The sequence below is a fragment of the Rhamphochromis longiceps genome, linkage group LG20 (assembly GCF_057381845.1).
Source record: "Rhamphochromis longiceps isolate RC_006_pf linkage group LG20, R_longiceps_female_GT1.1, whole genome shotgun sequence".
Lineage (NCBI taxonomy): Eukaryota > Metazoa > Chordata > Actinopteri > Cichliformes > Cichlidae > Rhamphochromis > Rhamphochromis longiceps.
Genome location: NC_140576.1, coordinates 22,726,542 through 22,739,867, shown reverse-complemented (window position 1 = coordinate 22,739,867; position 13,326 = coordinate 22,726,542). Strand labels below are relative to the sequence as shown.

General features: G+C 43.2%; 1 protein-coding gene across 1 annotated transcript in view; it reads left to right on the top strand.

Annotated features, from left to right (window-relative positions):
- The window catches only part of camta1a (calmodulin binding transcription activator 1a), a 161,860-nt gene that overhangs the window by 29,086 nt on the left and 119,448 nt on the right, over window positions 1-13,326 (top strand). The window contains exon 3 of the mRNA XM_085394333.1: window positions 7,419-7,554. Within this exon, the coding sequence (XP_085250459.1) occupies window positions 7,419-7,554 (136 nt within the window). The remainder of the gene's footprint in view (window positions 1-7,418; window positions 7,555-13,326) is intronic.

Here is a 13,326-nt window from a genome sequence, read left to right as displayed (position 1 = left end):
TTAATCACAGACGTTTGCTTTTTTTAAAAGTAAGTAGCTTATCTTTATGTTTTTAATCTTTTTGTGGACAACAGCTCTCCCTGCTTAGTTAAAAAGCACAACAGTTCCATTCAATATGTTTAGTGTTACCTTGAGAACGTGAGCCCTGCAATGCAAGCAATGCCTGAAATTCGATTTGATCTGCATGGCCACCATCACTTGACCATGGCTGATGTCTGTCCTTCTCCCCCTCACTCTATCTGTGCCTGAGCCGCCGTTGAGCCCAGGGCTCCAATTAAACCCATGATGCCTGGCTCTGGTTGGTATGGTGACCAGACAGGGCAGAGAGAGAGCTGTGATTCCCAGGTGAAAGGTGGGATAGACTTTCTGATTCGCTCCAGCACCCAGATAGAGTTACAGCTCAATTTCAACCTCTCACCCTCATCGGTCTATCCTCATGACTAAAATAGGACCAAGGAATGGAAGGGAAAGGAAGAATAGCTTCTTCTTTTCCTACTCAGCTTTCCTGCCTGTCTCTCTTCCTTTACACACTCCTTTTTTTTATCATTCCCTCTTTTCAACCACCTCCAGCCCCCACCATAGCACTGTGCTGACGTTTTTTGTGACAGAAGGGACTCTGAGATGTGCTTTATAGCTTGGTCAGCTTGTAAAGCAGCACTTCTAAGTCTGTAGTTCTGTCTCACTTTAAAAAGTTGAGTTTTTTGACCTCCCTGGCGCTTTATCCTTCTTTTTTTTCCAGTCGCGCTTACTGCTTGTACTTTGTTCTTTTACCTTTTTTGTGGACAAGGCAGGATTTGTGAATTAATCATAAGTGGTTCAATAACTGGCCTTAGCTGTGCTCCGTCACTGAGGGATCAATAGGGGAAGTTCAGTGGCACTGACTGCTCTGGAGGAGAGACAAGGCCCTCACGTCCAGGTGATCCATTAGCCTGGTCTGGCATTAGGCAAGATGTAGAAGAGAGCCTGCTCTCAGCCCATCCTGTATCTGTAGAGGCCTCTAGAGAGACATACAGTAACCCTAATTTCAAGGTCTTCTTGTGATGCCCATATTATCTGAAAAAATATGAATACAATATCTATTTCACAGGTGTTTTATACTCACAATCAAAACGAATAACTTAATATATCTTCATAAAACTGCTGCCAATACGCACAGACTTAAGCTCTCAATGTTTTACAGTTTGTTCTGGGTTTGAATCTCTACCTTTTGCTTCTTCTTTTTTTCCCTTTCATGTTGTCGTTTATATTTTTCTGTTTAGGACAATCGCAGAAGTTTATATTGCTTGTTGAATGTGGCTTTAGGAGATTGACATGGAGAAATAAAAATCTTTGATCTTTCCCCCTAAATTGGGCTCTTAAAAATACATGACCACATCATTAAGTTGGTGTCTGAATCCCCCCTGCTTCTCATATAATAGAAAGGAAGATTATTGTTACTAATAATAAAAACCTGACCTTTTCTTGCTGCAGTCTAGTTCGACTTAGATTTAATTGCATTAGTATTTTCCTACCAGGGGAGAACATAAGCTGCTAAAACAGCAACTTTACCCCATGACATAAAATAAGGCTGTACACAATTCCCTGCTGGCCATGCATTATTGAAAGTACAAAAGCATCCTCTTTACAAAGTGTCATAATAAGGCAGTGCTACAGGACTTAAGTTTACACTTGCACGATGCACACAGCATGTAGTTGTCAGCAGGAGCTGGGATGTAGAGAAACTTCATTCTGATGGCACCTTCATTTACAACGTACTGAGACACACCATGGATGATTTGTGAAGATTAGCGGAAAGCATGTGAGGTATGAATCATCGTCTCCGTAGTCGCTTTTTTCCAAGTAAGCATATGCATACAGTACTGACTAAAGACTGGAAATAGCATTCGCCACAAACATGATGTGGAAGCCTTTTGAGCATGCATTTGAAAATCATCAACAGTCCAACCCAGTTAAACACATTATATGCACTCTCTCTCTCACAGGTACACACAAACATGCAGTGACAGTGTGCATTTCAAGTGAATAAAAAATGTCTTCACAGCCAAAACCTTACAAGCACTGAAATTCAGATTCCGTGTCACCTAAGCTGTACATCAAAGCTGCACATTAGTCGCTAATGCTATGTGTGTATGTGTTGACACAGAGAATGGAGAGGTGTAACCAGTGTATGACATGGCTATTTGTAAATAACATCCAAACCTCATCCACTGGCAGCAGCTGAGAGCTTTAACTCTGAGCAGTGATGGCAGCCTCCCTGAAATGTGCATGAAACCAGCTTAGTGCTATCAGTAAAGCATCACCGCCAATCACCAGCCACCCTCTCATTCCGCCGGGCTGCTGTGGACCAGATAAGAGCCACGCCACCCTCCTCCCCTACTGCTTCCATCCGCTTTATGTTGTCCTCCAACAATTCACCCACCCTCCCACAGCAATTCACCCTTATCCTCTTTACAAGGTCTTATAGGGACAGAGACACTGATGTGCAGCTACAACAGTAATTTATATTCTTTGTAAATTGTCTGTGATTTTTTCATTGAGATAAGTGTGGGGGAAACATCTGTTTTGTGCTGGAAGGCAGTGGGCCGGAGCTTGAGTTCTGTGGCAATCACCAGCAGTATAGATAGAGAGGAAGAGGGGAGGCACACGATCTGTCTCCCTATCCTGAATTACAACTCCAGGGGCCTAGCTACCCTCTCATTATTACTGTTGTATTTAGCTGAACACTGGGTAAATAAACATTGAGCTCCATCTGTACAGCCTTGGAGATCAGTATCTGACGCCATGTTTGGAAAACTTAACTTCCATCATTTACTTCAGTCTAATTCGTGTCAGCCATTGTTTTATACTCTTAAATTAGTTTTTTTATTAAAAATATTTAGAATAAAATTCAAATGTGTTTCAAAAAGTCTGCAGAGGTGAGAAAATAACACCCTAGGAAAAATAATAGATCATGAGATATGATTAAAAAGATGCATGACTTGTTCCAGCTGACTAACCCACCACACAGCCCTCATTGTCTTAATTATCAGAATGGTTGAGGGCTGGAGTCCTGAGCCGCTCAGGACTACAGCAGTAAGGCATTACAGTGACCAGGTGCTAAGGCCTCATTGGCAGTCAAAGAGGAACGCGACCTGCGGCATCTCGACATACGCACACTAGCGGGGGAGTTGGAGGGTTTCAGAGCAGTACAGACAATGAATCTCAATCATGAGGCCATGGCAGATTTACATTTAAAGTAGTTTTAGTGTACGCCCCACTTCCTGATGCATTCGTTGGCAGGTCTGAAAGGAGCAGCTTATCTGCGAGTCATCAATTGCACGTGATGCGTCCAGATAGGGGCTCCTGACGCCAGCACCTTTCTGTTCACACATCTAGCTCAAAGATCATGTGCTGTCTAATAGAGCACCATTGCTTGCCATGTAATTACATTACATGCGAAAAAACGCTGCAAAGTTTGGACAGCTCCAAGTGTGCGCATGTGCTCCCAATCGCATGCGTATGAACACTTGATTTATGTTTTAACTGTGATTGACAGAAACTGTAATGACAAGCATCAGTGTGTTATTGATGGTCTGTCACTCTTCGTGTTAATAATGTTATCCCCATATGGAGCAATGGGGTTACTGTGTGTTGTGCTTCTGTTCGAGTGCCCAGGGGCATATTTATCCCTCATATTTATTCTTAATAGGATTGGTTTTTGTGTAACACAAAATACAGGTGTGTATATGTGGATGTGTTTAGATGAGTAGTAGGTAGAAGTGTGGTTGTTGACACAGTGGGGTAAAGGCTATGATGGCTGAAGGCTCCGATGGGTAATTGAGAACAGCAGGTGTCGCCTCCCTCCTGAGCCACTTCAGGCCCCAACCAGCTCACCCTCCGATCTTCAAAGCCTCTCCAGCCCAGCTCTTCTCTCCTCTCCAATGTCAGTCGAGCTTGCTAGGGAGAAAAACAGCATGTATTGCAGCATGGTATTAATCAAACCTAGAGCATCACAGGGAATGTGGCGGAGTGGGCTACGCCAGTTCACCAAGACTGAGATATTTCATTCTTGTAAGCCTTTTGACAAAAATACATTCAGAAAGAAGCATAACCTTTACTATTATAACCTGGACTACCAATTTAGTATTCTTGTCTTACACTTGAGCACACCTGCTACAATTGAGTAGTTTTAAGTCCAGTAAAAAAGTAATAACTTATACCATGTATTATGAATAATGTATGGCCTACATGTTGTGTCTTTTTTCATTTTAATCCAAGGCGATTCACCAGAGCTGTGGAGAACAGAAGAATCTCTTGTTCTCACTCAGATTTCGCTTTTTGTGTGCATGTAGCTTTTCCCTTTCTGTTTCTGTTTGTGCCGAAAGGCCTTTAGACAGTAAAGCTGAGAATGTGAGCAGTTTTTTTTCTTCCTTACCTGCCTTTGGGCCCAGGTTTCCCTGCTTTGGCTTTGTTACCCATGCTGATCACGTCACCAGCCTCATAAAACCTCCACCCTCCCCTGACTTTTTCAAATCAACAGATCTGATTGAGTGAATGCCATTACCTGGGTAAATGAGTGATTCCTAAAGGACTGGACAAGGCCTAACACCACCCTGAGGGTGAAGCTTATTATCGCTGCAAACTCCAAAGAAGAGAGAGGCAGCTGTGGAGCTTGTGTGCACTTTTTTAGAAGCCTGTATTTCCATATTAATCTGCCACATTTAGGCATCTGAGACAGAGGGCCTCCTGTCACGCTTCTTTGATAACGGAGCAGTTAGCTTTTTCCCCTCATGTATAAATATGTGTAATTCTGATAAGATTAATTGAAGCGCCTAAGTATACAGTAGTAAAAGATGAGGGGGAGAGAGAGAGAGTGGGAGACAGCAGGAGGGAAAGGAGACACATTATGCCAAAGCATGCATTTTAGACTAGTTTTTGCCTAAGACCTACCCCAGAATGGGTGCCTAGCCTCTCTCTTCTGGGCCCTAAGTGCCTTGAATTGAAAATAGCATCTACCTAACAGTCCCTCAAAAATAGCTGAGCGAATAAGTTTTTGCGCCGAGCCGATAAATACGGCGTGGAGCCGATAAATACGGCGTGGAGCCTCTGACACCGAAGCCTCACCCCAATTTCCAGTGCTCTGGAGGAGATCAGATAGCCCTGTGTCATTTGATTTTCTGCCTTATCTCATCCGCGCCCATCTTTTTGTCTCACGCAGAGCTACATTTTAAGAAGCACACACTCCTTGTATCTTTTGAAGGACAAAACCCAGAATGATATTGAAGCGAATAATAGCATCAAACTTTTAGAGGGCCATTCCTTGTTTGATTGCTACCAAAAACAGGAATGGCATCTCAGATGAGTGTCCTTCAAGTGATATTTGGTATGCAGATCTGCAGGAGTACATGATGAGATTACAGCAATCTGCAAAGTTCTTAGCTCCAGAGTGCCATTTATGATCGCATCTCAACGATGGGTGACGTTATGGATGCTGTAAACTACAAAACAATTTATACTTTGTGTATATTGCATACAGCCATCGAGGAGTTCCACTTCTCAAGCTGACCAATAAACACGTCTGTTTAATAGTTGATTTCTGCAAAGCATGCAAAGTACCGAACAAGACAGGGGAGTGAGTAAGGAGAAGACAATAGGAGAGAAGGAGGTGTGGGAGGGTGTAGGTGAGGGATCCTGAGACAGATGAAACAAGAGGGAGAGAGTGAGCAGGGAGCGAGGGAGGAGACAAAGACATTCCCTGGTGAACAGCTTGAGTTGACTGACGGCGAGAAGAGCAGGCTTCAGCGAGGGAAAGGGAGGAGGAAAGGGAGGAAGGGAGATCAGGAAGGAGTGAGCACATCAGTGTGTGAGTGGCGTCTCTCATTAGAAGGTGCTGTCAGGGGCCACAGAGGGGGGACTGCAGGGACCCCAGTTCCCCTCTTCTCCTCCCTCTTTACTGGCCCCTGAGATCCAGCAAGGAAAAATGATTGATGAGTGATACCAAGATAAACACACGCCCTGGCCCCTAAAGGCAGCCCTGCAAAATGATGCATGCAGCTTTATAAATAAATCTTGTGGAAAAAAATTTAACAATAAACAACAAAACAATGCAAAACAACCATTGGTTTTTCTTATTTTGGTTATTGCTACAGAAGCCACAAATCAACCCGACTTTTCCCCCCCTTCGCTTTGATGAGAGTTTTTCCTCTTTTTTGTGTTTCTAGTTTTACATATCTGTGCCTGTGTGTGTTGTGTGTGTTTTATGTGTGGAGCAATGAGCAAAACACTAACAAGGTTCACCAGCTGACTGGATGGTTAAGCCCCCTTCAGTTACACTGCCTCCTCAGCAGCCTGGGCAGGCGGCTTTCCCACTCATTCACTGTGAGGCAACAAACACCGATGCAAACCTGTTCTCATTTGGGAGAGCTCCAAATCATAGCAGCTGTGTGTGATGTGTTTATACTTGTATTACTTATGTTGTGGGGACCTAACCACATTTACATTCACTTTGTGGGGACTGTCTCTGCTTCTGGGGATAAAATGCAAGTCCCCATACCACTAATCATTATAATTTCGACTGGACTCCTGGAAGACTTGGTTCAAGGTTGGGATAAGTTTAGGGTGAGGGGACGTTGCCAGGAAATGAATTTGAGTCAAAGCCATGTCCAGTGATGGAAACCCACCACTGCACTGTGGAGGTATGGACAAGTGTGTGGGAATCTGTGGAGAGTGAGCACTATGTATGGATTCATACTGATGATTCGTAACCACTGCACAATACACATAAATACTAATACATAACCATGTCTAACTGCTTCCTAATTGTTGAGAAAGTCATAAATGTTTTATGCTACACTTTCTGTTAATGTTTAACACTGAGCGGCAAATGCCTCTGTTACAAATCGAAATGGAAAGGCAGATTATCATCATATAGTACATTATATCATTATGAGCCTACAGGCTGTGGTCTGGTGGAGGGAGAATGAATTATGAATGGAGTGTGAAGGAAGATCTCTTTCCCCTAGGGACTTCCAACACCACAACTCATTTAAGTTGGATGAATGAGAGATAAGGAAGAAACCCACTCACCCCCCATGCTGCTTTCCTTACAAACTGGCCTTCATATAATTTACTCTGAGAGAAGGAGTGTCACTTTAACTCCTCACAGCACACACACTTCTCATTGGAAAAAATGTATGCTGAAGGGTGCTTTGTTCATTGTCAAACTGTGCATACCAATGCTGAAAAACACCATAAAGAAGTCTTGTCATCTAAGTCACTGGTGCATTTTCTGCCTGGCGTAGACTCATGTCAGGCTTCTTTGTACATCTCTAAAATGAGTCCCTGAGCTGTGCTGTAGCTTTGCCTAAAAATTCTTCTCATCTTATCTTATCTTTCTCTCTTTTGCTCTTCCTCTGTCTCTCCTGTCTCGACGGGTCCAGGCCGCAGAATGGGTCGATGATACTGTACAATAGGAAGAAGGTGAAGTACAGAAAGGATGGCTACTGCTGGAAGAAGAGGAAAGATGGGAAGACCACACGGGAGGATCACATGAAGTTGAAAGTGCAGGGAGTTGAGGTGAGTGGGCTGACAAGAGTTTGGATTTAGAGGGAGTAAATGGGAAGAGAGGTGGGATAGGGGTGGGCACGGGGGTGGCTACGGGGGTGGGTGTGGGGTGGGCGAGAGCCAGCCTTCATCCTGACACAGACAAACAGAGGTCTACAGTGAGCTCTCCCTTGGCTGTAATGGAGACAGCCACATGCTGCAGCCGGCTTGTGTCTCCAAGGAACTTCACCAAGAAACAATGCAGCACAACAATAGTTTTCCCTGGGAAGCCAGTCGAGTGGAACCGATTGTTTGTACCTTATTAAAGCTCTGGATGTTGCCTTTGCTCCAGAGAGCCTACATTAATCTTGCTGGCTCAAAGCAGTACTGTGAAACTAGTGTTCCCTCACCTCACTCCAAGTCACTACCCATACCAGCTGCTGCCATAAAAGCCCACTTGCGTCAGTGCTTGGCTCACCTAGCCTCTCAGTAGACTTAAGTTGGTGACAGTGTTGCTACCCTGGCTGATCTATTAGCAGTCATGTTAATGAGTCATGGCAAGACTCATCCAAAGACTCAAAGAAAGTTCCTCAGCATTTGATTATTGCTCAAGTTTTAGTTCTGGTCTCTTTCTCACATTGACCACAAGCAGTAATGCTAAAAGTACAGGAGTTGAGATCAATGATAAGGGTGGGAGATTCTGAGCTTTCTTATGTGAATGTGCTCTCATGCACACACAAACCCAAGCACACAATTTACACATACATACACCTAACCGCACACCTCAGGGAGTGGTGCTGTGCATCTGTGTCACACTGTGTGACAAAGACAAAGCTCGGGCATTCTCCCAACAGGGGCTCTACTCTGTGTTTCTACTCCTCTAGATATTTGTCACTCCAAGAAAATGGCCTCTTCCCTCGCTTAGCCAGCTCAGTGTCATCTCTGGTCCTACAGTGGTCTGATAACCCATTGAGACTACACACATCAGTCCTTTTGAAGCATTAAATATGATTCCAGTTTGCGGCAGTTTTGGCTGTAAAGAAGGTTTAGTAAGCTAAACCTGTATTACTCTTTTTCAATTAATGTGTGAGTTCAGGCTATGTTTAGGCACTATTTTGTGTCTGAGCTCTGACTTTATCAGTAGCCACTGCATATATAAACCAGTACAGAGAGGAACTCAGAAATCCTTCGTCCCTTTGTGGTTTCGTTTCTTAGGGGGAAAAAAATGCACAGCAGCCAAGTGACATCTGTCAGAGTTATATGGTGATAGGAAGGCAAAGTGTGTGCACTTCCACTGGATATAAAAACTAAGTTGACTGTAGAATCCCAAACTCATAGAACACCTTTCATCATGCCTGTGTGGCACAATTCCTTACAGTCCAAAGACATGCAGGTTAACTGGTGATTGTAAATTGGCTGTAGGTGTGAATGTAAAAGTGAAGATTTGTCGCTCTGTATGTGGTACGCCGTGATGCACCTTTGACAGGTCTAGGGTTTAAGTCCCATCTCTTTCTCAATGATTACTAGGTGCAAATGATACTAAGCTCAAATAGTAGTTAAGAAAACTGAGGAATGGTGCATGAGAAAAGTGTAAACATGACCACTCTTATAAGTAAATCATAGTTCGAGACTTTAAATATAAACAAACCTACTTTATATCTAAAGCAGAATATTTACTGCAAAGCAACAATTGATATTAGTTGAAAGTGAGCTTATGTCTTACTCTTTCCTGATGTCTGCTATATCATCTGTACCCATATCAGCATCCACTGAGGCAGTGCCTCCTCAGAATACTGTATTATATTTTCTATTTTCCAGCATCTATCCTGCTCAGTGCTTCAGAAAAGCAGCTGTTTTTTCTTTGGAATAACTTCCTCAATTGGAATATCACTGTCACAGCTCAACTCACTACAATTCTGAACTACAAAAAAACAAAAAAAAATCCCAAAAGTTAAAACAGTTCTTCTTTATTAAATTCATTGCAGGCAGAATTAGTCAAACATATATGGCAAGAGGTAAAGTCAGCAGGCTTTCTAATAGAGTACACAGTTAACAACTGCTTCTCAACTGCTTAACATAGAATACATATAACTTGGTTTTAAGACCAAGAACAATGAAAACGTTTATGGCATGTTGGATTCAGCAGTAACATTTCTGTCATTATCCAAATAATACACAGTGATGGCTAAACACTGACAGAGATGTCAAGCATAGTGAGTATTTGGCAATCACATAATAACTATCAGTCACTGGGAGAAAAAGTAAGTATCTGATCAGTTGGTCAGTTGGTGAGTGGCTGTGAGAGGTTACTGGCAATTGTTAGGAGAAAATGGGCGCAAAAAAGTGTACGGTACTGCACCGAAAACCCCCTTTTGATCGCTTTGGCCGCTAGCAGATTGCTGTGGTCACCCATAGTTTGAATGGAAGATGCTGACTTGTCTGCAAGTACGTGCCAACCACTTGTTTAATGGTAGTAAAACTGTGACGGCTTAATCACAAATCAAAAACACAGACCATTCCCCGTCCAAGTTCTGCCTTTTAAAAACCTGTTGGTTTCTGCAGTAAGGCACAACTTTTATTTGGAAGCTGAATGTTCCCTGTTTCTAGTTTGAAATGCTCATTTCCAAGTTTCACTATTGCAGTCATTGGTTAACTGATATTTGCAAACAAATCAGCGTCTTCCTTGGAAACTACCAATGACCATGACAATCTGGTAGCACCGTCTTTGTGATTGATTTCTACAAGTGACAGCCGGCAACCTCCAGAAACCACTCATCAACTGGTCTGGGTTACACATTCTTCTCTATGGTGATGGGATTTTGCCAGGATATCACTGACCAGTCTCTAGGCCTTTGTCACTGAGCCCAGTGTTTTTTGTTGTATTCTTCTACTCATTCACCTAACTGTACCTGTATCTTTTTTTTAATCCTACTGTTTAGTTCCAGCAAATCACGAGCCTGCCACTGAGCTTTGATAGTCCACAAGCATGTAGCCCTAACAAGCACTTGGGCAATTACCAGAAATGCATCATGCATCAGAGAAGGGAAATTCTTTAGCAGACACTATTTAGCTTGTGTCCATCAGTCCAAAAAGACTGTCATGGGCTGAAAAATTATAGTACAGTTGCTGAATATTCAACAATATGAGATAAAGAACATACTGAACTGAAATCATTATGAGTCACATGCCATGGCCGATGGCTCTTGTTGGCACACTTGTCAGTTACTTGGAAAGTGTGTAACTCACCTTCTTGTGATTTTGTCTGCAAGGCCCTATGCCTTGTAACATGTCTAATTTACTAGAGCTAATTGCTGTATTAGCAGCAGAGGTGGCGAATACTATGAACGTGAGCTAGGTGCAGAGGGAAAGCAGAGGAAGAAAATGACTTAGGACTGCAAGGCCACATGAGAGCTTGTAGAAATTGGCCCATAACTGCTATTTCATATTGTGTATATAGAAATACAGTGCGGGTTTCATCTGTGCTGACTTATGTTGCTTGGACTCTGCTGTGTCTTTCTCCATGTGCACGCCACCTCTTGCAGCCTTGAAAGACCTGGGTCATGTCCTTTAAACACCTCACACCTCAAGAATGGCAGATGAGAAAGGTGATCCATCACTGCTGTAACTACACTATGATGGATGTGACGTTTACTGTAAGCACATGCTTGACATAAATGACTTGACTTTTGCCCTCCGTTCAGTGAATGTAGGATGGGATAAAGAGCTAGCAATTTCTTCCCAGTACTTCAGAACAGAAGAGAATGATGTTTTTATGCATAATTCATATTACACATTCACAAGCCAGAACACAAAGAATTGGCATAATTTGAGCACATTCTCACTTGTTTTACAGGAGATTCTTTACACCGTTCACACTGTGCTGTAGATGCTCTGATTCTCTAGCCATGCAGTGCTTAATGGAGGTTCTGTGGTTATTACATGGGCCAAGTTTAGTGCACACTGAGGACAAATGTTGTGGGTGGGTCAGGCTAGTGATGTTCAGGAGCTCTGGCAAGGGAAAGGCTGTAAGCCTGGGAGCGAGGGGCCTTCTGGGGCCTGCGAGAAGCAGCCTAGCATGGCAGAAGTGGATGTCAGTGTGCTGCTGTCCTGTCTACTCCACAGTGCTTGCTCAGCAGCCTGTGGAAAAAGATTCCACTTGTTTCTGCTTTTTACTATTTTGTGAGCTTTTCTCTGTTTGTTTTATTTCTGTCTTTTAATTCATTCACAAGACATCTCATCATTCTCCTCTACTCCCACCTCTTTTTCTTCTTGCTAATCCCATCCCCTCACTACTGTCCAAGTCCACAGTCCAGACGGACAGAACCTTGAGTTGGGCGGTAATGCTCCCTGTTCCCTAAAATTGGAGCGCAGGGCATGTTGCGGCATTAGCGCTTAACAGGCCGTGAAATAGCAGCCTGCCTTCCTGACGTCTCCCCCATCACTCCAGGTGAGTTGGCCAGACGGCTGGATAAATGAGCAAGCAGCACCCACATCAACCAGCATGCATTTGGGGAACCTGAGGAGAAATGTCCATCAGTGATTATCTCACCACACCCGGTGCTTACCAAGCTCAAGTTATTCACCCAACATCCAAAAAGACCCTTTCAAGCACTTCCAGTGACTATCTATCAGTCCGAATCCTCTTTTGCAACAGGCCTTGATAAACTATGTTTAAAAAAGAAAAAAATATCTCATCTTTATATTCAGCATGTATGTCTCACATGTTCATAGCTCTCACGTCCTATGGCTTCCCCCTGTGAGATAGAACAGACCTTAAACGCTTTTATTTTGGGAAACTCCAGCTGATCTCTGTTCTGCTTCTTGTCAAGCTTCTACCCCAATGCTACCACCTTTTCGTTCTGATTAGCTGTTAATGTGCGCTCAGCCTCCATCACCTCCACTCCTCCACCCCTTCTATCCTATCTTCCCATTATTCCTAAGCTTTAATAAACTCCCTCAAATACAGATCGATTTTCTCTTAAGTGAAGGTGGCAGTGCCTCTGACTTATTTCATTACCACAGGCTAATTATACCGATTGAAATGAGCTTCTCTTCTTAAGGTGTGCTGTGCTGCTCTGTGCCCCCGTGCTCCTTACACTTTAATGCTGGTACAGTTCTCTACCAATTCCCAAAATCCCTTGCCTGCATCTCTTCCACCCCACCATGCCTTCATCTAACTCTCTCATCCTCCACCACCTAAATAATCAGCTGGTAGTCCTTAGGTCCCGTAACTTGTCATTTTATGTTGGATCCACCCTAATGTGTGATTTCAACTGTGCAACTGTGCAATGAAGGAAGGTAATGGAGCATGCTGGTGGCTCAATCGCCTCTGTTCATTGATAATAATGAAGACAAATGTCAAAACATTAGTTGCTAATGTTGTAATGGAGTGGATGCTACTGGATGAGCACTGGATGCTACACTGCATTGGCTTTCAAAATCACATGACCTTCAGTATTTAACTCCTGCTTGCAAGTATTCTTGCCCTTCCGTTTGTAGCAAATCAAACATATATTTAAATTTGTAGGACTGTAATATTCCCCCGAATCCAACTTTTAAAATCCAGTCTGTCTGTTCATTTTTTGCCCAGCTGGTTAAAACTAACATTTCACTATTTCATGGCCAAATGAGTGGGTAGAGTTGGTAAGTTATAGTGAAACTGGCTGCATATCTGTGAAATAGGGTTGCTGTGGGTGACTGTATGCGTTTTAGTAGCAGTAGTAACACTGATTTACAGATGCAGTAGCTGATATCACCAGATTGTGAGGCCAGATGTGAGAGGGCACTAAACAAAACCCCTTTTTC